The 25504-nt window shown below is 36.2% G+C and overlaps 5 protein-coding genes and 2 long non-coding RNA genes across 8 annotated transcripts; 2 read left to right on the top strand and 5 right to left on the bottom strand.

The window, feature by feature from the left end:
• Positions 1–343: 343 nt before the first annotated feature.
• LOC125222320 (40S ribosomal protein S4-1) lies at positions 344–16500 on the bottom strand. 2 transcript variants are annotated; one of them, XM_048124852.1, is made up of 5 exons: positions 16413–16500; positions 1579–1656; positions 1319–1499; positions 1150–1247; positions 344–958 (listed from the first exon to the last, which is right to left on the bottom strand). In XM_048124852.1, the coding sequence occupies exons 1-5, from the start codon at positions 16413–16415 to the stop codon at positions 527–529; spliced, it is 792 nt and encodes a 263-aa protein (XP_047980809.1). In that variant the 5' UTR covers positions 16416–16500; the 3' UTR covers positions 344–526. The 2 variants fall into 2 exon arrangements, with proteins under 2 accessions (XP_047980809.1, XP_047980808.1); XM_048124851.1 differs by lacking the exon at positions 16413–16500 and adding an exon at positions 2313–2447.
• Positions 4432–7229, bottom strand: LOC125222323. Its single transcript, XR_007176530.1, has 3 exons — positions 6858–7229; positions 5357–5419; positions 4432–4629 (listed from the first exon to the last, which is right to left on the bottom strand). It is a non-coding gene; the product is annotated as an uncharacterized LOC125222323 (long non-coding RNA).
• On the top strand, positions 8167–9542 carry LOC125222321. Its single transcript, XM_048124853.1, has 3 exons — positions 8167–8641; positions 8783–8897; positions 9237–9542. The coding sequence occupies exons 1-3, from the start codon at positions 8507–8509 to the stop codon at positions 9287–9289; spliced, it is 303 nt and encodes a 100-aa protein (XP_047980810.1). The 5' UTR covers positions 8167–8506; the 3' UTR covers positions 9290–9542.
• Positions 10119–13674, bottom strand: LOC125222324. Its single transcript, XR_007176531.1, has 4 exons — positions 13254–13674; positions 12871–13034; positions 10600–12751; positions 10119–10488 (listed from the first exon to the last, which is right to left on the bottom strand). It is a non-coding gene; the product is annotated as an uncharacterized LOC125222324 (long non-coding RNA).
• LOC125222322 (40S ribosomal protein S4-1-like) lies at positions 15265–15932 on the bottom strand (the record flags this gene model as incomplete). The annotated part of the gene is made up of 1 exon (XM_048124854.1): positions 15265–15932. A coding segment is annotated over one exon (483 nt), but the record flags the coding sequence as incomplete, so codon positions are not given.
• Positions 16501–18515: 2015 nt separating the features above from the next.
• On the top strand, positions 18516–22545 carry LOC125218122 (protein trichome birefringence-like 34). The gene is made up of 5 exons (XM_048119725.1): positions 18516–18927; positions 19214–19388; positions 20576–20772; positions 21784–21945; positions 22086–22545. Exons 1-5 carry the CDS (start codon positions 18533–18535, stop codon positions 22426–22428), a joined length of 1272 nt encoding a protein of 423 aa, XP_047975682.1. The 5' UTR covers positions 18516–18532; the 3' UTR covers positions 22429–22545.
• A 234-nt stretch (positions 22546–22779) lies between these two features.
• On the bottom strand, positions 22780–24180 carry LOC125221040 (protein NODULATION SIGNALING PATHWAY 2-like). The gene has a single exon (XM_048123166.1). It carries the CDS (start codon positions 24178–24180, stop codon positions 22780–22782), a length of 1401 nt encoding a protein of 466 aa, XP_047979123.1.
• Between the last annotated feature and the right edge of the window lie 1324 nt (positions 24181–25504).

The following is a 25504-nucleotide window of genomic DNA, read 5'->3' as shown; positions in this document are numbered from 1 at the left end:
GTGTATTATCTTGGAAAAGATGGATGAAAATCTATCAAGCAAAGCTACACAAAACATAACACATTTTCATTATAAACCTTAAATCACCTTGAAATTATTGTATCTCAAACAATGAAAAATATGCCTATAGTTGCACTTAAAGTTTACCTAACAAAGTTAATCATACTCAAATTTCATACTACATTGACACCGCTACATCAGATTTTGGTAATGCATCGAAATGGTATGGTTAAAATGAGAAGTTGCTTTCTCTTGAATTAATATCTGAAAATTAAGGAGCTAAAAAACACTTATAATAGATATTCTTTTAACTAAATATACAAACTACAAAATCAAGGCAAGGTGACCAAAATTTGATACTTTTCATAAATAAAATATATCCGAAATTCAGAAATCCAACTAAACAAACTTAAAGCTACGTTTCTCAAGGCCAACTCGATAGGAATGTCTAAATCTCAGAAAAGAGCCGATCAACAAAATACAAGAGCTAAAAACTACTCCAATCATCAAGGAGGTAAGTATCTCTCTAAGCTGTGGCAGCTTGGGCACTAATCCTCTTCTTGGCCTCCTCGATGATAGATAGCTTAATACCCTTACCCTTTGGTAGAGATACCCACGGCTTGGTACCTTTTCCAATGGTGTAGACATTGCCCAATCGAGTGGCAAACTCATGCCCAGTTGCATCCTGGATATGGACAGTCTCAAAGCTTCCCTTATGCTTCTCACGGTTCTTGAGAATACCAACACGCCCTCTATTCCTACCGCCAGTCACCATAACAACATTACCTACATCGAACTTGATGAAATCAGTAATCTTGTTGCTCTCAAGGTCGAGTTTAATTGTGTCATTGGCCTTGATGAGAGGGTCAGGGTAACGAATGGTCCTGCCATCATAAGTGTTCAGGTAAGGAATGCCTTTCTTGCCAAACTGGATATTGCGGACTTTGCAAAGCTTGAACTGCAATTGCACGAAAAAGTGGTTCAAACAACAATGAAATCCTATGGTATTTGATTATTTTTATAGATACATAACCATTGCTCCACAAATATAACTCAGGCACCATAAATATTAGTAAAAGAGAACATAAGATACCAACTTGAAATTAACATAGGCAAATGCCAAACCCACAACGTAAATTGAAAACAGACCTTTGCTTCCTCATCCCTGATAGAGTGGAGCCTGAACCGTCCCTTGGTGTCATAAAGTAGACGGAAGTTTTCATTGGTCTTGGGAATCGAGACAACATCTAAAAGTAGAAAATTTCAATATCAGGAAACAACAACAACCAACACGCAAAGAATTAAGAGCATTGCATACCCATGAATCCAGCAGGGTAGGTCTTGTCCGTCCTCACTTTCCCATCAACAAGGATATGGCGTTGCATCAGAATAGCAATAACCTCACGGTAAGTTAAAGCATACTTCAACCTGTTTCGCAAGATGAGAATCAAGGGCAAGCACTCCCTCGATTTGTGGGGACCAGATGATGGTTTGGGGGCCTGTTTACACATTTTCACCCAAATGTCAAAACTAAAACTAAATGCAAAACACATTCATGAAATGTAAGGATATACTTACAAAGGCACCACCCAGTTTATCCAACATCCAGTGCTTTGGGGCATTGAGCCTCTTCAAGTGTTTCTTCAATCCTCTAGCCTGTTTAGCAACAAAATAAATGTTACATATTTCCAAAAATAACATCTGGCAAAATGACAATAGTGATTCTAAAGATCTAATAAAGAGATGAGTTAAGCCAAAATTTTCCAGTAATTGAACTTTCCTTTACTGGATAAGCAGAGATTCATTGCAGAGATTCATTGCAGAAAAATTAAGGAACATATGCATCAGGCTCAAATTTATTCAAATTAAACTACAGAGAGGGTAATAATGTTGATAATTTTTCATGTAAACTAATAGGCAAAGAAATCAGCCTCGGCTTAGAAGATGCAAAAGAAAATGAAACAGTGTGAAGCAGCAAACAATTAAAACCATAGCAGATTGAAAAAGTTCCAAAATCATTCTGACATCTCCTAAACATATGCGTACAACTAAAGGTTCGAAACTGAAAATTTGAACAATTGATTGAAAAAACTGCAATACTAATTAAATAACATAAAAACAAGTCGGAAAGAAACGCAGAAATTAAAACCTAGATTTGCGACACCAAACAAAGCTGCATAAGAGATCATTTAGGAAACGGAATTCAGAACCAAATCGGTGAAGAAAAGCCTTAAAAATTAGCAATCATAGACATGAAGAAACAGCGCTAATGTATGATATCGGAAGAGCAAAATGGATGGGAATCAACAAACCATGTTGGAGGTGGAAGATGCAGAACGGGCGGCGGCGCCTCCTCCTCTGCTTCTGTCTCAACTGAAGAAACGTAAACCCTAACGGAGGAGTTATAAGATTTACGGAAAGGGTTATATTGGGATTGCAATATGTTCTTGTTGGGTTTATTTAGAAGGGAGACTCAATTAATTTAATAGGCCCAACTAAGTTTTAACCCATTTATCAACGGGCCGAATATCATTAGCTCATCAACACGAAGAAGAAGAAGAAAATGAAATTGGAAGTTTGATAATAATGAATTTTCTCAATTTTTTCAGAAGATGGTTCCGTCCCATAGTAAGTGTCACATTTAGTATGGGTGCGAGTTTTAAGAAATGTAAAAAAAGTAGATTGAATAAGTTACTACCTCCGTAACAAAATTTGTCCCATTTTTTCATTTCCGTCCGTCCCCAAAATTTGTCTCATTTCACTTTTACCATTTTTGGTAGTGGACCTCATCTTCCACTAACTCATTCCTACTCACATTTTATTATAAAACTAATATATAAAAGTAGGACTCACAATCCACTAACTTTCTCAACTCACTTTCCATTACATTTCTTAAAACTCGTGTTGGGTCAAAGTGGGACAAATTTTGGTGGACGGAGGTAGTAATATATTGTGAGTCTCACTTATATATATTAGTTTTATAATAAAATGTGAGTAGAATTGGTTGGTAGAATAAGAGGTCTACTTATCATTTATGTAAAAGTGAAATGTGACTCTTATTATGGGACTGACCGAAATGGCAAAATGTGACACTTATTGTGGGACGGAGGTAGTATAACATAACAACGAAGCCAGTCAGACGAGGGGGGAATAACACAACACGATTATACAACACGAACACGCACGTTCAGGATTTGGATCCTTATAGGGTCGACCCAATAAGAACATGAAGATAACGGGTTGGGTCGGGTCGTGTTTTGGTCGGGTTTGGGTTATACATTAAGAAAACAAATACTCCCTCCGTCCCACTTTAGGAGTCTCGGTTGAGTTCGGCACAGGTTTTAAGAAATGTAAATGAAAGTTGGTGAAAATAGATAGTGGAATGTGGGTCCTACTTTTTTATATTAGTTTTATAATAAAATGTGAGTGGAAAAAGGTTAGTGGAATGAGAGGCCTAATACCATTTATGGAATATTCCAACCGGGACTTTTAAAGTGGGACACCCAAAAATGATAAATCGGGACTCCTAAAGTGGGACGGAGGGAGTAATTATTTTTTATTAATTAAAAAATTATTAAACTTTAATTTTTAGTTATTTTTTTTAATTAAAAATATTATACTTTAATTTTAATTGATTAAAAAATACTGTACCTAAATTTTATTAATTAAAAAAATGGAGTATTAATTAATTTTTTATGCATTTTAAGAAAATATTATGCTTAGATTTTATTAAAAACTATTTTTTTTAATTATTTAACTTTATTATATAGATTTAATATTACTATACTTTAATTTTATTATTTGATTAAGAAAATAATTATTTTAATTTGGTAATTTTTTATTTATCGTGTAATATCAATATATCAGGTTTAAATCGTATAATAACATCATGTTTTAATCGTTATCGTGTCGTGTCAAGCTAACTTACTATCATTAACAGAGAGTTGACTTTTTTTTTGGTACACGATAAGTCGATAACACGCACGAATCTGACACGAATCCGTTGGGTTGGGACACGATAAGAACCCGATGATTTCGGGTTGGGTTGGGTTGGACACGATTGGGTTGGGTCGATAATGGGTTGACACGATAACGACCCAACCCGCACGATTTGACAGCCCTAGGAGAATTGATCTCTTACAGATCTACTATGTTTGTCCTGTCTCAGCCATGGAACTAGCGTTGTCGTTGGAGAAGTTAACCAATGAGAAGCTTTTGAAACTTCATAGAGTATTGCTCTATCTATTTGATACTCCAAATGCTAAGTTTGAATTTACGGGCGAATAAGTATGCATTTTTTGTTTCCTTCAACAGGTTGCTGATGCCAATTGTCACGACCGCACTTTCTAAGGATAGAAAGCCCGGTTGACCGTGACTAGGGGAGGATGAAAGAAGCGGGGAAGAAAGGGGAAAACTGTGGCACAACTGAACTTGAACTGAAATAACTTGGAATATATATATAAATCAGAGTGCATGGTACAAAAGAATGAAATCTCGACTTTTACATTGCAGCGAAAGAGTCAAGAGCAGATGACATCGTGTATGGAGACACGACGCATCCAAGTACTATTCTATCGAAGGATCTTCATCGTCTATACTCAACACCGCCCGCCGTCATCACTGCTCAACCTGCACATTTTTAAAACATATGCAGGGCTGAGTACTTGGTGTACTCAGTGGACACGTGCCGAAATATATTTTTCTAAAAACTGATTTTGTCAAGTCACTCCTAAGTAAACTCGGGGTTTTAGGAAAAATTCCGAGAGCACTAAAACATTTTCCTTGTCATTATCAAAAGCGATCTGCTGTTCTATTTTGCTGGAACTTATGCCATATCTGAACTAACTCCTGGTGAGACAAAGTCACAACTCCTGGTGAAATAAATTCACAAACTCCTGGTGAAACGAATTCACAACTCCTGGTGAAACCAATTCACAACTCCTGGTGAAATGAATTCACAAACTCCTGGTGAAACTAATTCACGAACTCCTGGTCTACTAGGGACATCGCCCTTGCTAGACAATCAGATAGGAAAAGTTCAAAACATAACATGGCTTGACATAACTTTCAAAAACTTCCTTTCCTCTTAATCATTTTCGACTAAAACTCATTTATATCGGTCAAAGCCGAACAAAATATCAACGAAGGCTGACAGTTCACAAGCACCCGTAAAGCAACACATAATGTCACATAACTAAATAACATCACTTTCACTTGATGTAAATAGCACTCATCATAAAATATTGTTCATGAAACTGTAAACGTAAACTGTACTTTTCATATCACCTTGGCACTCTTCATAAAAACCATACTTTAAACATTAAGGCAACAATCGTATCTTAAATAGAAAGCCCACCTCGTTCGCTTAAAACTCCTTAAATTGATTTTTCCTCACTCCGCCTTTACTCGCAGATATAGCCTTTTGAAAGCAAACAACGTACTAATAAGACTCAAGAAGTTCTCATACTTATAGGAATGCATGCCCCTAATTAATTCTCTTATCCTCCGTTCACTTCTAGGAAATTTTTAGGAACTCGCATATTAATTAAATCGGGAAATTTAATTAATAGCACTTCTTTATTAAACTTAATTATTTTCGTGGCTCGAGAACGTCGTCTCTCCTTCCTCCTATTTTCTTAGTGGCCGCCCAAGGCATCGCGGGGCGACGTCGGTCGGCCCTTCGCATCTCGCAGTTAAATTTCTCCCATCTTCGGAAATAGAATAAATTATCCGGGGATTAATTCATCAAGCTCCAACTCGATATTTATTTGAGAATTAATTAATTGAGCTCCAACTCAACCCTTAAATTAATTCCACTCCAACATGAATAATTCCCAGCCCAAATCCATAGTCCATTTCTTGACTAGAGTTAATGGATCCCTTTCTTTTACCAATTTCTTAAGTCTAGTCCATTAATTCACTAAGGCCCAGCAACTAAATTAATTCTTGGCTCAAATCCTTAATTAGCTTACTGGCCCAATTCTCATTAAATTACTTGGCCCAAACCATTACTTAAAATCAGCAGTACTCCCTTCCCATCGTCACTGTTCCTTCCCCAAATCACATTCTTCACAAATTGAAATCCCTAAAAGAAGAAGAAACAGCGTCGTCTTCCCTCTCCGTCGCCGCTCGTCTCCGGCGATCACAGCACCGTCGTCGGACACCGGTCCCTTTCTCCGTCGAGCTTTATCTCTATCGAACTCCCTCTTCTTCTGACAGAGACGGAACCTCTCTCCACCTCTCGCTTTCTCCAGCGATTTCACCGATGGGGAAGAAGGCGTCGCCTTTCCCTTCCGCCGGTTCCTCTCACTCTCGCTCGGAGAGCTCACGGCACCGCCGCCGACGTTTCTTGCCGTTCGCCGCTCGCCGGATCTCCGTCGCTGCTGCCAGCGCCCTGCATCAGCTCTCTGCGTCGAGCTTTCCGCCGAGCTTTCCCTCCGGCAAGCGGCGCTGCTGCGTGCGCTCTCCCCGGCTCCCTCCGACGGGATGTCCGTCGTCGCTCGACCATTGTCGGACAGCTTCTCGATCAGCCTAAAGCTAAGTTCTTTAACTTCCATTATCTAGTTAGTATCTTGAGTTCCTCTTTGGGCAGTAGCTTTGTGGTATTAAAGTCTCTTAAAGTTTATCGTTTGGTGAAACCTTGGTGCATCTTTTGGCATTTAATTAGCTAAGGCAGCTTATGATCGATTCTTATTTTATCTTGTGATTGAAAGATCTCTAAAGCTCTAAGTTCTTGAGCTTAACATGGAAATTCTATTCTTTGCTACTGTTGAGGCTTCTAAATTTTCTAAGTTCCTTCCTAATCATGGGATTCTATCATGATGCAGAGGATGGTGTTGGGGTGATGAGGTATTTACCTCACTCGGTGGATCCTCGGTTTATGCGGCTGTTCCTCCGCGTTGTCGCTGCTTCTCCTCGCCCTCCTCTCTACTCCTCACCGAAAGTTCTAAGTTTGTGGAATTTGGGGTGTCAAAGTGGTGGAGGAAAAAGGAGGTGGGGAGGAAGTTTATATAGGCCTCTTGTGTGGAAACTTGGGGGCAAAGCCTCCTATTTTTTGGCTGCCAGCTCCATCTCTTTCTTGGCATCATGTTCCTTTACCTAATTGAGAAAGTCTTGGGGGCAAAGGCTCCTATTTTTGGGGCTGCCATCTCATCTCTCCCTTGTGCTTATCTAATTGTATGCCATTTTGGTGTAAGTTGGGTCATACTTGCTATTTTGGAGAAGTCTCCAACCTTGAGTCTTTGTGAAGCCTATTTCTAATATCCTTCTCGGTGCTAATTTGTAGGTATATGGGTTGGAGCTTTGGAGTCTTGTGGCTGCTCCCTAATCGAGAAAGAGGGTGAGGGAGAAAGAAAGAAGATGCTCCTCTAGAGATCCCTTGGCTCCATCACCAAAATAGCTAGCTTCCAAACTTGTTGATTAGTGTTGTAGGATAAAGGGTGTAGAATAGATGTGTGTATTGTCACTCTCACATATGTAAATATGTACTACTTGTATTTAAATTCCTCCAAGTACTTATCTAATAAAATTATGGCATTTACTTTTATCCTCGAAATGTAAATTTCCTTACACTTTATTTCTTCCAACGAAAATACTTAGATTATCCCAAAGTTGAAAATTACCACGATAACTACGATTACACGGCATCTTAAAGGGAATAGATTAAGCTACTAAATCCGATTTATCCCGAAGGAAGGGAACGAAAATTCGGGGCGTTACACCAATAATGATCTCCAACTAGCAGATTTTGTTGAGAGTGAATTCTTGGGAGAGCAGGTAAACTTGAATAATTGTTGGTGATGAATTAGAAACAAGGTTTTTAAGGTTTTATGTTGCTTTCAACTTTTTACCAGGTTGAGATAATAAACCATTTCACCATATACTTCCAGTGCTCGTAAATTTCATGAGGTACAACAAATATGCAAACAACGTTAATTAGATAGTACTACACTACTACTCCCTCCGTTCCTTTGTAGTAGGGGGTACTTCTTTCCGGCGCGGAGAATAAGAAAGGGATGTTTAGTGTATTAAGTGGGATTGTTAATAAAGTAGATAAAGAATTTATTTTCTTTTTACTTAAATTGAAAGTCCCAAAAGCTAAAACAATCGAGACACCATTCTAGATTCAAACTAAATCAAAACCTTCCTAAACAATTTGGGCAGACACCCCAAAATAAATCAAAACCCTAGTTCATCTATCTTCTCTCCTTCTCATCTCCCTCCATCTTTTCTGTCAATGGAATCCGAAATGAACACCATCGTGCCGGATACTCCCCCCTGGCGTTACCGCAGCCGCAGCCCTCCACTCCGGCGAAACGTGAATCGCTCTTTGTTCAGAAGTGTTCTTGTCGCCCCCATTTCGGATTTTGAAAGTTCAGGGTCTGATCCGGTTGTTTCAGTGAAGGAATAAAAAACGGTGGTGCCGGAAACTCCGATTCCGTTTGAGGACTCTGGTACGGTGGAGATCGTTCTGCCATTTGAAGACTCGACTGCGGTAGTGCCGGAGATGGTTCTTCTGTTTGACGATTCCGACATGGTAGTGCCAGAGATGATTCCTCCTTGTGACGAATCTGACATGGTGGTGCAGGAGATGAAACTCCCATTTGACTTCTCGCACTCGTTTTTTGCCACATCCACAAAGGTATTTTAGTCTCTTGTTTCAATAATATTTAGGTTTCTTTGTTTGTGTTGAACGATTATCTCTTTAATTTCAATTGTAGAATAACCATTAATTGAATTTTCCCTTTGTGTATATTGCAAAAAATCTGAGTTTTGTCCACAGATTTCTGAAGCAGGTGATAACAGGATTAAAAAACCGATTATTTATAATTCAGAGAGAGTTGTCATGGAATTTCTGGCAATATATTGGCCTGGGATGTTCATCTCACCAGAATCAGGTTAGTTTGATTCTAAATGTTGGCTTTTTTGAGGTTGTCTAAAATATTTAGAGGTTTATTCATTATTTGAATCAGATGAATTTGTTCAATATGATGAATCTGTTCAATGTATGTTCAATATGATGAATCTGTTTAATATTTGTTCATTATGTTTAGAGGTTTGCAATTAGGTAACAAAATATTTGATGATGCAAACATTTGCAATTATATCCATCTTTCGTATGGTTGATCATTGGAACACCGATAATGACCGGACTACTATCTTCATATAATCTGGATTCGACCTTTCTTCTTTGACATAAAATGTTATTGGCTCTCCTTTTCTAACTTGTTCCACAGCTGCTGCCAAATGTGAACAACAATGGGTTTCAAGTTTTGCTTGTGATCCATAAACAAGTGTTGTTGTTGCTGCTACTACTTTTGACTCCAAATTCTGCTGCTACTTCTGCTGCTGCCACTTTTGACTCCAAACTATGCTATTTCATTTTTTGGTCCATGGTTACATCAATGATGTTTTTTAGGCTAATATAGTTTGGCAGTATAGAATGGAGACTTGACTTCTAATGGCTCTTGTTGTTGTATTGAATGTTTCTAGTATAGAATGGAGACTTAACTTCTGGCTCTTGTTGTATTGAATATTTATGTAATGAATTTGGTGTATGGAAAATTATTATGGAATGACTTTTTATATGGAAAGGCACTTATGGAATGACTTGTAAAGGCTCTTTATAGATGGCTACTTATTTTTTTGTTATTTGGTCATCTTATAAAAAATTTAGATTAATTAAGTCTAATTCCCCTCAATTCACTCCTCATTTTTGGATGTGTGAAATGTGCACGTATTTTATTGATACAATTTTCCATATATCATTCAAATCATTAAATGCAAATTTCTGGATTTGATCATTAATCGTGTTAATGCTATATTTATAGAGGTGATAAAAGGTATGCATATTTATTTTCATAATCAATTTTCCATACTCTTTAAAACATTTAATGAAATAAATGATTCAAATCATTTTCCAACATTTATTAATGTCATAATGCAAACCTGTGATTTGAGATAATGCACAAATGATTAATGCAATAAACGCAATTAATGCTACTAGTAACAGGTTATGCATTTACCAACACTTATTAATATAGACACTTATTACTAGATCTCACTTCCATTAATTCCAGAAATATGCACAAAAATACAAATATGTTTAATTAGCTTATGAAACTCTTGGAAACTGAAAATAAGATCAAATTTTTACAAAAAAATGAGGCGCCAGTTTTGCCACCAAAAAATGGGCGGCAGAAGTGAATGAATACACATTGAAATTTGTGTTCAACAACTTTTATAAATACATTCACTTCAACTTCTTCACATTCAATACTTCAAATTCAATGCTCCAACAACCTCAAGTTTTCATAACTTCTTTAATGCAATAAATGGCTCGAATTGAATTCCGTCCCGAGTTTAAAAACCAGGTTGTGCAGTTCATAATCGGGAAGTGCATCAATGGAAAACCACCCCGGGGTACGATGAAGGCGGCGCAACTGAAGTTCAAGATTTCATGTCAATCATGCACAAGGCTGTGGAATGCTGCCAAAAAACAACAAGCTACAGGTCAGGCAATTCAGTTGGTAAACAACAAAAAGACCAGGTATTATCCTAAGAGAGTTACTTTCGATGTTGATCTGTTCATGAGCCTACCTTACTCTTAGAGGAGCAACCTCTTGAGCTTGAGTGCTAGGTTAAAATGTTCCAAAACTACAGTTTGGAGATGGGTCAAAGCAGGTTTGATCAAGCCACATACTTCGGCCAACCGGCCAGATTTATCAGCTGATAATAAGCTGCTACGCATGAGATTCAGCTTGGAAGCATTAGAATTGGATATGATCTTGAATAGGATCATATTCAAAAACATGCACAATACCATTCACATTGATGAAAAATGGTTTTATATCACAAAAGGTTCAGACCGATACTATCTCGCACCAGGGGAGGAAGAACCACATAGGACATGTAGCAATAAGAAATTTATTTCAAAGATAATGTTCATGTGTGCAGTGAGCAGGCCACTATTTGGATCAAACGGTGAATGCTTATTTGACGGAAAAATTGGGATTTTTCCCTATACAAAACAAGTTGCAGCCCAAAGGTCAAGCAAGAATAGACCCGCAGGCACAATAGAGACAAAGCCCATAGAGAGTATCACAAAGATTGTGATCAAGGATTGTCTAATAACAAATGTATGTATGCATTAACCTAATGCCTTTACTATATGCACACTTTAAATGCATTCCAATGGGCCTACAACTTCATGACCCACTAATTTTAATGCAAATGTGCAAGAATATTTATTTCCAGTTTCATTTATGACCCCATTTCAATCATTTTCATGTATTTACTCAGATAATCCCTGCCATCATGGCAAAATGGCCAGATGGGGCATCCAAGTGTATCAAGATACAACAAGATAATGCAAAGCCACACATTTCAAATGATGATCCAGATTTTATACAGGCTGCCAATCAGAATGGGTTCACAATGTCACTAGTTCAACAACCACCAAACTCACCTGACACTAATGTGAACGACTTAGGGTGGTTCAGGGCAATACAGTCATTGCAACATCAGACTGCATGCAACAATTTAGATGAATTAGTTCAAGCTGTGGAGAAATCTTTCCATGATTTAGCTCCTCAGACATTGGATAATGTTTTCCTATCCCTGCAAGGCTGTATGGTGGAGATAATGAAGGTCCAGGGACAAAACAAATACAAAATCCCACATATGGGAAAGGCGAGCCTCAGGAGATATGCCCAACTTCCAACCAATCTGGAGGTTCCCGTGGACCTGGCCATTGAGGCAATTGAATACTTGAAGACTATGGGTTGTACTGATGGGCTTCATATAATATCCCAAGCTTTGGGTATTCAACAGATAGGAAGGGCAGGTGTCATTGCAGGGGCTGAAGTTTTTGAAGGGGTTGAGCATATTGCAGAGGCTGAAGTGATTGCAGGAGCTGAAGTGATTGAAGGGCTGAGCATATTGAAGGGGCTAAAGTGATTGAAGTGGCTGCAAACGTTGAAGGGGCTGAAGCAAGGGTTGAGAATATTGTAGGGGCTGAGCATATTGCAGGGACTGAAGTGATTGCAGGGGCTGAGCATATTAAAGGAGCTAAAGTGATTGAAGGGGCTGAAGACGTTGAAGAGACTGAAGAGGTTTAAGCTATGGCAATGCACATTATGTGGTTTTTTTTGTGAAAAATGACGGTGCATGTTAGATTTTGTTAAGCTAAAGGGTTGCATGAGTATTGCATTATGTTGACAAACATAATGCATAAATCATGCATATTTTTGTAAAACTTTTTGAATGTAAATTATTTTGTATGCAGGCATGAAATGGCAAAGCAAAACTTGTTCAACCCACCCATCAAATAGCTTTACAAAAACTTCCCATCAAATAGCTTTACAAAATCCCCCAATAATGCACATATAACACACATGACATGCTTAACCAATCAACAACCATCCAACAATAAGCCAACATCCAGCCAACAATACATAGAACCCAACAAATAGCCAACAGCCAGCCAAAAATGTACATAAACCAACAACTAAGCAGCAATCAACAAAACTCCAAACAACTTTCCAAGCAACCAGCCCACAATGTACACCACATAAATTAAATGAGGCAGAGACACCATAGTTCAAGCAAATCACAATTTTATCCTCTAAACCAGGGACACAACAGTTCAAGGAAAGATAGTATAGAAAGATCTCACCCAAATAATTGTTTGTGCACATTGACATCAAAAACTTGGCGTCGACCTCCTTATAGGGCTCATATCTAGGTTAGCCTGCAAAAAATACGAAGGAACAGGTTATAACAGATTCATTTCTGTTAGAACATAGGGGGGTCTCAAATCTAGTTCAATGATATTGATAAACAAATAAAAGTGGGAGAAAGCATAGCTACATTCATCAATGATTCAATAGGCAAAAAACTAAGAGTGTGAGTGTTCTCGATCTCTCCGGCAAGGAGAAGTCTGCCAGGCCTCCTAGACGCCTCTCCGTTCCTTCCAAGCCCAATGCCAGCTCTGCTTTCAAGTCTCTCCGTTCCTTCCAAATCCATTTCCGAGGCTAGATCAAAGAGGATTGGTGTCAACCAAGGACCATGCGACACACTATCAAAATCATCCAATCGGAAGAAATTCAAAGTGCTAGAAGCTTGGTTTGGATTTTGAAATTTAGAAGTCTATATTCCTAATGTATATTGCTACAATTGGTATGGTGGGCATTTATGAAAATCTGGTGTGGTGTGTAAAATTTGTAAACAAAAATAAAACAAACACTAATAACCTCATGCAAAAGGAGTCTGGAAGATCCAACGCTAGTAGCCCAGAAATAAATCAGCACCAAAGCAAACCTTATATCTCATTTTCTCTCTAGGATAGAAATGGGGAAATATTGTCAGACTCAATCACGAGGCTGAGGAGGCTCCACGATCTCTACCGCGGCGGGAACCTCCTCGAATACGACCTCTGCCGCGGGATCGGCCACCAATTTCCCAATGCGTCGGCGAGGGGGCTGCGTGGGTTTGACCATCTTGGGAATCGCAGGTTTATCGGCACGGCGGAGGCGAGAGAAGGCGACCGTGACATAAAGCGTTAGATTGGAGTTCTCTAAGTAGAACGACAGTCGAATCGTCGGAATTTTTGGGTGAGGTTGAGAGAGAGAAGGGTTTGAGATGAAGAGGGAGAAGGGTTTGAGATGGAGAGAGTCAAACGAAGAGAGAGAAGGATTTGAGATTAAGAGAGAGAAGGGTATTGTGCAAATGAATTAGACTTTTGGGTTCCGCATTTTCCATTTTTTTTTAATTTTGTTTTTTTAATTGTTAAGTGTAATAAGGGGTTTTTAATTAAAATCTTTAATTTGTCATTAACTGCCCTAATTATTTCCTTTTGTAGAAATGACTCTACTATAATGGAACGGACGGAAATGGAAAAATGACTCTACTACAATGGAACGGAGGGAGTACTTTTTTAGTTACATAATCAATTGAAAGGAATATAGACGAAAGCTCATGTAATTCACGTAATTTGCATTCAAAACAACATAAATCTAACATTTTAAAACATATAAACATGTGTTAGCAACCCTTAAACTTAATTAGTTGATTGTCTTATAAAAAAAGCATGAGAGAAAAAAAAAAAACAGCAATAAAAAGATTAGACGTTATTATAGACAGTGTATTAACTTAGGAAAGATGGATGAAAATAAATAGGGGTGTTAAAATGGATATCGGGTATTGGATACCCAATATCCGAACCCGAAATATCGGGTAATTGGATATCCGATATCCGATTTTTCGGGTTCGGGTATAAGATTTTTGAATTATCGGGTATCGGGTTATACCCAAATTACCCGAATTACCGGATTTTTTTAAAAAAAATTTAAATTTAATAAATTATGTATTTATTCTATTATTTAAAAAATTAAATAATTAAATCTAGTCCCAAAATCTTTCACTCTTAAGTCATATTTAGGGTTAATATTGTGATGTTTATTATTGATGAATGATGGATGCTATAACTTAAGAATTTTTTATTTCTAAAAATTTGTATTAGTTTTTCTCTTTTAATCGAACTAATTCAAGTTTGTATCAAATTCGAACTATTATAAATTTGTATTTCTAAAAGTTTGTAGTTAATTTTGTTAAAAAAATAAAATCAAAATTAAAATCAAAATTTAACATCGGGATTGGATATCCGATTTTTTGGGACTGGATACCCGACTCGGGTATCTGGGTAGCCCGAAATCATTTTCGGATCGGGTACCCGATTTGACAGGCCTAAAAATAAGTATTAATAACATACTCTCTCCATCCACGAAAAATATGGCAATTTGTATATGGCACGGGTTTTAATGTAGAATTGGTTAAGTAAGAAAGAAGGGAAAAAAGTAAGAGAGAATAGTGTTAGTGAAATGATGTGTAGGATCATTATTTGTTGAAAACTTTCCATAAATGAATATACTCTATTTTTTATGGACGTCAAAAAATGGTGATCGTGCTCTATTTTTTGGGGACGGAGATCAAGCAAACATACACAAAACATAACACACTTTCATTACACCTCGAAATCATTTTATCTCAAACAACAAAAAACATACCTAGCACATTCATTATAGTCTACTCAAATTTCATACTACATTGACACCCCTACATAAAAAAATTGTTTATGCATCGAAATGGCATGGTTCAAATAGAGAAGTTGCTTTCTGTTGAATTAATATCAAAAAATTAAGGAGCTAACAAACACCTATAACATTCTTTTAACAAAATATACAAACTATAAAAATCAAGGCAAGGTGCAACCAAAATTTGATACTTTTCATTAATAAAATAGATCCGAAATTCAGAAATCCAACTAAAGCAACTTAATGCTATGTTTTTCAAGGCCAACTCGATAGGAATGTCTAAATCTCAGAAAAGCGCCGATCAACAAAATACAAGAGCTAAAAACTACTCCAATCATCAAGGAGGTAAGTATCTCTCTAAGCTGTGGCAGCTTGGGCACTAATCCTCTTCTTGGCCTCCTCGATGATAGATAGCTTAATACCCTTACCCTTTGGTAGAGATACCCACGGCTTGGTACCTTTTCCAATGGTGTAGACATTGCCCAATCGAGTGGCAAACTCATGCCCAGTTGCATCCTGGATATGGACAGTCTCAAAGCTTCCCTTATGCTTCTCACGGTTCTTGAGAATACCAACACGCCCTCTATTCCTACCGCCAGTCACCATAACAACATTACCTACATCGAACTTGATGAAATCAGTAATCTTGTTGCTCTCAAGGTCGAGTTTAATTGTGTCATTGGCCTTGATGAGAGGGTCAGGGTAACGAATGGTCCTGCCATCATAAGTGTTCAGGTAAGGAATGCCTTTCTTGCCAAACTGGATATTGCGGACTTTGCAAAGCTTGAACTGCAATTGCACGAAAAAGTGGTTCAAACAACAATGAAATCCTATGGTATTTGAGTATTTTTATAGATACATAACCATTGCTCCATAAATATAACTCAGGCACCATAAATATTAGTAAAAGAGAACATAAGATACCAACTTGAAATTAACATAGGCAATCTAGCCTGTTTAGCAACAAAATAAATGTTACATATTTCCAAATACTTCTTGGGATCAATTCCTTAAATACAGATTTCAGTAAAACAGAGAGCTAAATTACAATCATACTTCTACAGATCTAATCAAGAGATGTGTTCATCAAAATTTTTCCAGTAATTGAACTTTACTTTACAGGATAAGCAGAGATTCATCAGAAAATACAGCTACATAAACGCAGAAGTGAAAGCCTAGATTTGCATAAGAGATCATTGGGGAAACGAGATTCAGAACAAAATCAGTGAAGAAAATCGTTAATAATTAGCAATCATAAAGATGAACAAACAGCGCTAATGTGTGAAATCGGAAGAGTAAAACGGATGGGAATCGACAAACCATGTTGGAGGTGGTGGATGTAGAACGGCGGCGCCTCCTCTGCTTCTGTCTCAACTGAAGAAGCGTAAACCCTAACGGAATTATATGATTTACGGGAAGGGTAATGTTGGGATTTCCAATGTTTTTGTTGGGTTTAGTTAAAAAGGATACTGGATTAATTTAATAGGCCCAACTAAGTTTAACCCATTTATTAACGGGCCGAATATCTTATGCTCATCCACATTTTTATGTTAGTTGATAGTAATTCTTTATGTATTACTATTAACTTCATCCTCATTCTCACAATTAATTGAGACTAATTTTCTTTTTCGTCCATTCATGATTAATTACACTCTTGCTTTTTATTATTTTTTATAATAGATCTAACATTCCACTAACTTATCTCATTCACACTTTATTATAAAATTAATAGGTCACACATTACACTAACTTTTTCAATCAATTTTCCATTATATTTCTTAAAAATCCGAGCCAAGTCTAACGTGCTCAATTTATCGTGTATGGGGGAAGTAATAATAAGAAGAAAATGAAATTGGTAATTTGATAAATAATGAATTTTCTCATTTTTTTAGAAGCTTGTTCCGTTTTCTAAAAATAGAAACATTTGAAATGGCATGGATTTTAATACAAAATTAGTAAAGTAAGAGAGATAGAAATAAATATGAGTGAAATATGGATCCCACCTAATTAGAGGGAATGAAATTTTCTTAGATAAAAAATTTCTATTTTTAGGGGACGATTATTTTTAGGGGACGATTGAGTATAACATAACAATGAAAACCATCATGCAACTTTTCAGCTTAAAAAAAGGATACTCGATTCATTTAATATGCCCAACTAAGTTTTAACCTATTATTAACGGGCCGAATGTCATTAGCTCAATATGTTTTTGTTGGGTTTAGTTGAAAAGGATACTGGATTCATTTAATAGGCCCAACTAAGTTTTAACCTATTTATTAACGGGCCGAATATCATTAGCTCATCCACATTTATATGTTACTCCGTTGATAGTAGCAATTCTTTATGTTATTAATAATAAGAAGAAAAAAGAAGAAAATGTATAAATAATGAATTTTCTCAAAAGTGCATAGTGTAAAATGAATACACCTTCAAATGTCACTTATTGAAATTTATTTTGGTGATAATTTTAAGAATTGCAAATAGTAGTTGTTGTCATTCTTATCCCATATCGAACCGAGATCTTTGTCTTATTTATACTTTTGGAGGGCCATCTTTTAAGAGGACTTTAAGGAAGTGAGTGACTCATTTTTATATGAAATCAAAATAGAGTTTAAGTTGATGAGGATCTCTTTGTCTGGATGTTTAGAAGTATCATTATAACAAAAAGAATGGTCAAGGAGATTTTTAATGCTGGTAAGGACGATAATTTACGTGTCTAATTATACCACCAACGCTTCATAAAGTGTCCTTATTGTTGTTGTCTCAATCAAAATTAGGGGACACAAATAAAAGTATCCTAAAAAGCAAAAGGTTAAGATAATTTACCTTCTATTTAGGGAGACTTTCTTTTGCATCCTAAATTATAGTTATTTTTAAAAAATTTCAAACGCTAGTAATTGCATCTCAATTTTCGTGTCCTTAAAAAATACATGTAGTGCATGCGCATTTAGGTCCACACATGCAAAGTGTATTGAAAACCCGATCATGTCTCATCTACATATTCTTGGATGATTGATTGACCTATTTTTACAATATTTCCCATATTATATAATCCAATCTCAATATTGCAACATCCACGAAACAGGTAGATTTAAATATGATGTCTTGTTACACCAAATGCATAAAAATGGATGTAAATAAATATGTACTTCTGTTAGTTCATTATTTGTGTGTGGTATGTGTATTTGTTGCATTATGCACGTTCCATCCATTACAGCTGGTATATTACCAAAATCATATAATCTATAGTAGGTAGTTGGTAATATTTCAATTAGTGGAAGATTATTGATTTGTTCTCACCTAAGTTTGACTTTCTCAGCATGATCGTGTAGGACAATAGAAACAATTTTTTAATCTACAATATTCTTTATAAGTTAGTAGTATATCACCAACTATTGAATTTACTTAGCATTGTAGAAAGAAAGAGGAGTTAGTGAGAAATGGTGAACAAAATGGATGTAGGAGTATCGAAAATCCGAAACAAATCCCACTACTCTGTCGTCGCTCTCTTCCTCATATCTTTAGCCGTCACCGCCGCTCTTCTTCTGACCGGAGAAAACGGGAGCATCCGTGAGCTGGAATCCCCGAAAGCCGGTCCTCCGCCACCATCACTGGTGGGGGAGATAAAGTACGAGGAGGGTGGTGATATTAATGAAACTGCATCGAGCTGCGATTTGTTTTCTGGGAAATGGATTTACGATGAGACGGGGAATGCATCGTACAACGACGGACGATGCTCTTTCATGATGGGGGACTATGCTTGTGAGAAGTTTGGTAGAAAGGATATGAGATATCGGAATTGGAGATGGCAGCCTCATCGTTGCAATCTTCCAAGGTCAGAAATATTTTTGCTTACGTTCCAATAAATATAAAACATTTGGCTTTCAGCATGAAATTTTTATGCAATGTTGTTTTGTGAGTTTAATGAAGAGAGAGGAAAAAATTGAGATAATGTGAAATGTTTCATGTTTAATGGGACAACCCAAAAAGGAAAAGTTTTATTTTTATGAGACAACGGGAGTATTAATCTTTTTGTCAAGCCAATTGATATAAGTATGTTGTATACGTAATTTCTTTAACATTTCATCACAATTAGATTGTTTTTGGGATGATAATCATAGGTTCAATGGTATGGCATTGTTGGAGAAAATACGCGGGAAAAGGCTAGTCTTTGTAGGAGATTCATTAAATAGGAATCAATGGACATCGATGCTTTGCTTAATTGAGTCTTCACTCAGTCAATCTTCACTACAACCTGTTGTTAGAAGAGATAATTTGTTTGTCGTTGAAGCTATAGTAAGTTCTCTTGAATCTCACTTTATAAATTATTGTGCAAACTCTCTTCTCACTATAAATTACTTTAAGAAAAAGTTACTTTTTCGTTCTTGTATGCAAAATTACTTTGTTAAAATTTATTATTCTTATAATTAATGTTATTTTGTTATAAATGGTTATTGCTGCAAGTAAAATTTGTTATTTTTATCATTATAATGATTAAAAGTTATTTTCTTTAACTTTATAGTGCGTTCTCAAGGAAAAATGACAATTTATTTTGATATAAAATGATTATTACAAAAGAGACAAGTGATTTTTACTAAAGTTATTTTTATGTAAAAAAAGTTATTCTTTTCAAAGGGATATGATCAGATTAATAAGTGAAATTCTATCAAAAAATCAAAGCAAATCTCAGTCATTGGATCTTGTGTTGTAATCGTTAGATGAATGTCATATGTCATCCAATAATGTATAATGTGCAGTCTAATAATATAGCTCGGCTAATAATGTAACGTGTATTAGTTTAATAATGTAACGCTTTTACTGTAATAATATAGCTCAAATATTATTATCACAATCATCCAATCTAAGGATCAAAGAAATGAGATTTATTTTTGATTTTTTTACAGGATTTCACTTATTGACCATAATGCACCCTTTCAAAGTATTCGCAAATCTCATTTTTGGTGTTGTGGTTTCCCATCAAAGTAAGCAATGGTTTACCTAATCCACTGCTAATAGTTTGCTAAACCAAAACCGTTGGTTATGGGTGGTTATAAAATTAATTAAAATGGTTCATCCTAGTCAGATTGGGCCATGTTTGATAGAATCAAAAATATCATGTTAGATCAACTCTACTTGACAAATTATGTTTTAGACTTTCATGGATTTTTCTGGTTAAATTATAGTAATATAGTGTGCACGCGAGGATAGCGTTAGTGTGCTAGTTAATAAATGTGCTTCTTGCTAGCTAATCAACATATTATATTAAAAATATCAATATTTTGATATGTGTATGTCAATACAAACTATGTTGATTCAGTTAGCAAATACAGTAGCATGTTAAGATAGTTAGTATTACTATGTTGATTCAGTTAGCAAATAGCATATTAAGATAGTTAGTAGTATTTTGATTACATTCCATTATCATATATTTACATGTGTGATTGAAATTGAAAGTAATAATTTTGTTGCTTACCTTGACCAAGGAATACAATGCAACAATCGAGTTTTATTGGTCTCCACTACTAGTCGAGTCTAATTGTGATCATCCATTTGCACACAAAGTAAGTGATCGTGTTGTTAGGATTACATCAATTGAAAAGCACGCCAGACATTGGAATGACGCAGACATAGTTGTGTTTGATTCGTATATGTGGTGGATTATGCCAAGCATGACAATCTTGTAAGTTATCAATTTATTTTTTTTAGTAGCTTAACTAGTGAAATAGATAAATTTATAGTAATACAGTGTTATCAATTTATGCCAACGGTTTTTACATCGGTCAACTCAAAGCTCATTCATTATACTCCATCTATCTTCCCATTACGTCTTCCATTTCAGTAGAGGACCTCACATTTCACTAATTCATTCTCACTCATATTAAACCTAATGCATATAATAGTAGAACTTAAATTCCACTTTTCAACTCATTTTCTACTCGTCTGTCCTATTATTCTCTCTTACTTTACTTCATTTCTCTACATTATTCTCTTTCTTACTTTATTTTTTTTCCTCTACATTATCATCTCTCTTACTTTACTTATTCTCCATTTTAAGTATTTATTAGTGATATTATTTTTTCGAAATACATGCAAATAAAAAATGTTTTATTTTTAATAAGATAGATGGAGTATTGTATTCTTAAATCATGTCGAGTAAAAAATGGGACACATACCGAGGATTTCATTATGAGCCCATTAAAATTGTGCTACTTTCTTTTCTTTAACACTTTTTGTTTCATGGAACAATTTTTTTCACCAGCTACCTACTTATCTATCTAACATTTTATCAAAATTACCCAATCCTCATTATTGCAAACTCTTGTTGTTTGTCTACATATGCGAGTAAATGACAAAAATTGTCAACAAACCATCTCTGTTTTACTTCCTCCGTCCAGTCCAGGAGATAATGTCCACATTTTCCATTTTAGTCCGTCCATAAAATAATTTTCACATTTGCTTTTTTCCTTTTTCAGTAGATGGACCATACTTTCCACCAACTCATTATACTCACACGTTCTATTATAAAATCAATATATAAAAGTGAGACATACATCCCACTAATTTTTTCAACCAATTTTTCTTCATATTTCTTAAAATCCGCATGAGTCAAAGTGGAATTTTAAATCATGGATAGATAGAGTACTATATAGTATAGAGTATTATATTTTACTTAATATCAATATAAACTCAGGTGGGGATCATTTGAGAGCTCCGACGCAATTTACAAGAAAGTCCACAATCACCTGCGGTTGTATGAAATGGCTCTAAATACATGGTCAGATTGGTTAGAGGTCAACACTAATCGAACTAAAACAAATTTATTCTTCATGAGTCTTTCTCCCACTCATACATTGTAAGTCATCCTAATTACATTCTAGTTCTACTTGTGTCCCTTACTAAAACATGAAAAAATGATGTGACCCAACCTCAAACATTGGATAAATCTATCGAAAATACTTTTCTTACTACTAATTGACTATACTAATATTGCAGTGGTGAAAGATGGGATGTACAACAACATTGCTACAATGAAACTGAGCCAATTCTGAATGAAGGATATTGGGGAGTTATGGCAGATCGTAGGATGATGCACATAGTTGAATCAACCATAGAAAAGTTGGAGAAGAGAGGAGTGAGAGTGCAATACCTCAATATAACACATTTATCAGATTATAGAAAAGATGCTCACCCATCTATTTATAAGCAATTTTATGGATCTCTAACCCAAACACAATTAGCTGACCCTAAAAGCTATTCAGATTGTCTGCATTGGTGTTTACCTGGAGTACCTGATGTTTGGAATCAAATTCTTTATTCTTACATTATGAATTCATAATCAAATGTAATAGAATTATTGGGGAAAAAATGATTATATTCAAAGCAAGTTTCTTGTCTTAGCAGTGATCAAATGTATAAACATGAGAGTTTTGGAGGATTTGTCAATTGTTTTCAATTTTTGGAAAGGAAATGGGCTAGAATTAGATTGATACGAATTGGATTTTTACATGACCATAGTAGAATACTAAATGCATAACCAGTAGCTATCATACAAATATCATCAGAACAACTAATACATTTAGGGATGGAATTCTATGAACAATGTCATTTTTGTTCATAGAATTCCATCCTTAGAGGAGTTATCTACCCTACCAAACATGCGCTAGCAGGTATATACCAATGGTGTCGTTCACACCCACGTAGAAACTCGAACTAGTGTTGTCTCCTTCCATCGCAAAACCATCTCGTGATCGCTCACACCTTCGATCATAACACTATACGGATTTACCCCTCGGACCATCTCCTTAGCTTCAGTTAAGCTCTCCAACCTAAGCTTCCTTCCTTCCAATCGAGTTTCCTTCCGAAAATTGCAACTTCTCCTTGTCTCATCCCAGTCCCGGAGCCACGCAACCGGACACATCAAAGGCCCCAAAAACAGACTCTCCATGGCGGCCCTTGCCTCCGAAATATAAACCGGGAGATTCCTCTCAAGCGACTCAAACACGGCTTGGTAATGCCTTTGAAGAAAATCAAAATATGAGGCATAACCACCACCACAATTCTCCATAGCCTCTCCATCTCCAAGCACCACAATGCCCCCATAGCCTTCCACCATAGCCTTGGCTTCGTTTAGAAATCCTTCCACGCTCGCTCTAGGCCGTCTCCTCCCCATGTGTGGAAGCCCTACCATGCAGTTGAAAACCACCCATTCCCTTCCTTGCATTCTCATCATCTCAATACCAATTTCTTCAATGGACTTTTCTTCAACTTGGAGCTTAACCCCACATTGTTTGGCTTGTGATAGAAGCATTTTCTTGGTGTCCTCAAATTTCCAAAAAGAATAAGTGCATTCCTCTTTAGTCCTTAGTGAGGTAAGCCTCAGGGCCTTCCCTTTTCGGCCCAACGCCTCCATCAACGGAGGCCACTGAATCCCCTCTCCAATATCAAAGTCCACAACCCTAACCACCCCTGCATCATCAGGGATGGAGTCAAGAATAGCCGCGTTCGCAGTGAAATGTGCTACCCTTCCATCCGGGAGGCTCTGATACATCACTCTGAACGCGGCTATCAGGTTCTTCGCTGCCTCATCCCTCATGTACCCCCCATGCCCTTCCCTCAACCCGAACAAGTTGTATGCAACGCGTTCCATTGTGTTCCCAACAGGGCTGCTCTTGTCGTTGATCGCCCCCACAACCACCACGCCTAGCTCCTCCTCCCCATTCTCCACGGCCTCGCCATACGCCCTCAAGAGATGGATCAAAGATGTGTCATCTTCTTCATTCATCCATTCACATATGCTCTCAATGTCACCTCTTGAAATTGTCTCCAATCCTTCCATGTCCAAACATGCTTGGAACTCGTTGCACGATTCTTTCGTTACATGATAGTACTCGTTTTCAACCACAGCTTCGCGGATGCATGAGTCTGAAGACATCACAGAGGAGTCTTCCGGTGAGGTGATGAATGAAGATGAAAAATCCCAACCATCAACCACACAAAGATCCATTTCTTGATCATCATACATCAGTTTTGTATCAAAGGGTGAGCATGTCAAGTTGTAGCTTGGCAGCAGCTCCTGTTGCATCATCATTTCTTGAATCTTGGTGGCTCTTTACAGAGAGAGTAAGAGATAGATTTGAGGTGTGGTAGTAGGCATGATCAATCATTTATTTATACACAGATATATATAGAAATATATGTGTAGATATCAAGATGGTGACACAAAAAATAAAATAAATTTGAGGAGAGACTACTCCGTTGGTCATATGTTACAAAGGAATTTATTAAGGTAAGGTTCCCGGTGAAGTCCTCTTTCTTTCTTGAATTATTCTTGGATGTTTACTTTTTATATTTAATTTTTCTTTTTTGTTACTTTCAAGTTTATTCCCTTCCATTACACTATCAACTTTTTACCAATGGCTAGATTAGCAGTTCATAATACAGTTAAATCACAAGTAGACATGAAAATGATCAGAAATGCCTACCATTATTATATCTTTTGTAATTAGTAGTCAATCAGATAAGACAGGATTAGAGCAATTTATTCTGGTTTTATGTTGCTTACAAATAGTTTCGGAAATTTTATACTAACAGGGAATTATGTAACAATGATGTTTAAAGGTTCATTGCCAATAAAATATAATCTCCGTCTCATACTAGGAGTAACATTTGGTGTAGACGTGTGTTTTAAGAAATGTAAAAAATAGTGGGTTGAAAAAATTAGTGGAATATGAGGTCCGCTTTTTTTTATATTAGTGCTATAATAAAATTTGAGTGAAGTGAGTCAGTAGAACGTGAGACTTACTTACCATTTATGGTAAAAGTGAAATAGGACTCTTATTGTGGGATTGACTGAAATGGCAAAATGAGACTCTTATCATGGGACAGAGGTAATACTATTTTAATCCATTTTTGTAATTTCAGAACCACAGTTGAATTGTTTCTGTAATGATTTCACTTTTAATTAACCATATAATTTTGATAACCATTTTCATTCTGAGAAAATATGTTATTGAAGTTGAATGGCCTGACCAGAGGACCAGAACATGATAACATGTAGTAAATATACTGAAACATATTTTTTAGGCCAATAATTAATATAGGATTAGGAGTATTGAATAATTAAAAGATGTGATGTGGTGCTTTTAGTGATTACTTGGAAATTTAATCTGAGTAAAATAATGTACATATATGGACTACAATTTTATTCGTTCTTATCAATAGCTAGCCCTCCAATTCATATGCTAATCTCTCGGAATTTAAAAATTAAAAACGATGATTTTTGTGATGAGCTGTCGCATCTTTTACAAGGTTGTGATTAACATTTATGTATATTAATTCTTGCATGGAACTATATATAAAAAATTTGATCATGCTTGAACCATAGTGAAACTAATCAGTACATCTAAATCAGA

The sequence above is a fragment of the Salvia hispanica genome, chromosome 4, assembly GCF_023119035.1.
Source record: "Salvia hispanica cultivar TCC Black 2014 chromosome 4, UniMelb_Shisp_WGS_1.0, whole genome shotgun sequence".
NCBI lineage: Eukaryota > Viridiplantae > Streptophyta > Magnoliopsida > Lamiales > Lamiaceae > Salvia > Salvia hispanica.
The sequence above is the reverse complement of the archived record's forward strand: the minus strand, read 5'-3'. Positions and strand labels throughout refer to the sequence as shown.

Bases quoted from the DNA above. Each gene is read 5' to 3' on its own strand.
- LOC125218122 (XM_048119725.1), top strand. From the start codon at position 18,533: ATGGTGAACAAAATGGATGTAGGAGTATCGAAAATCCGAAACAAATCC. The intron at 20,773-21,783 runs GTAAGTTATCAA...ATATAAACTCAG, and splicing joins ATGCCAAGCATGACAATCTT to GTGGGGATCATTTGAGAGCT. The intron at 21,946-22,085 runs GTAAGTCATCCT...CTAATATTGCAG, and splicing joins CTTTCTCCCACTCATACATT to TGGTGAAAGATGGGATGTAC.
- LOC125222321 (XM_048124853.1), top strand. From the start codon at position 8,507: ATGGTTCTTCTGTTTGACGATTCCGACATGGTAGTGCCAGAGATGATT. The intron at 8,642-8,782 runs GTATTTTAGTCT...TTTTGTCCACAG, and splicing joins TTTTTGCCACATCCACAAAG to ATTTCTGAAGCAGGTGATAA. The intron at 8,898-9,236 runs GTTAGTTTGATT...CTTGTTCCACAG, and splicing joins GTTCATCTCACCAGAATCAG to CTGCTGCCAAATGTGAACAA.
- LOC125221040 (XM_048123166.1), bottom strand. From the start codon at position 24,180: ATGATGATGCAACAGGAGCTGCTGCCAAGCTACAACTTGACATGCTCA.
- LOC125222320 (XM_048124852.1), bottom strand. The intron at 1,500-1,578 runs GTAAGTATATCC...ATGTGTAAACAG, and splicing joins ATAAACTGGGTGGTGCCTTT to GCCCCCAAACCATCATCTGG. The intron at 959-1,149 runs GTCTGTTTTCAA...GTGCAATTGCAG, and splicing joins TCAGGGATGAGGAAGCAAAG to TTCAAGCTTTGCAAAGTCCG.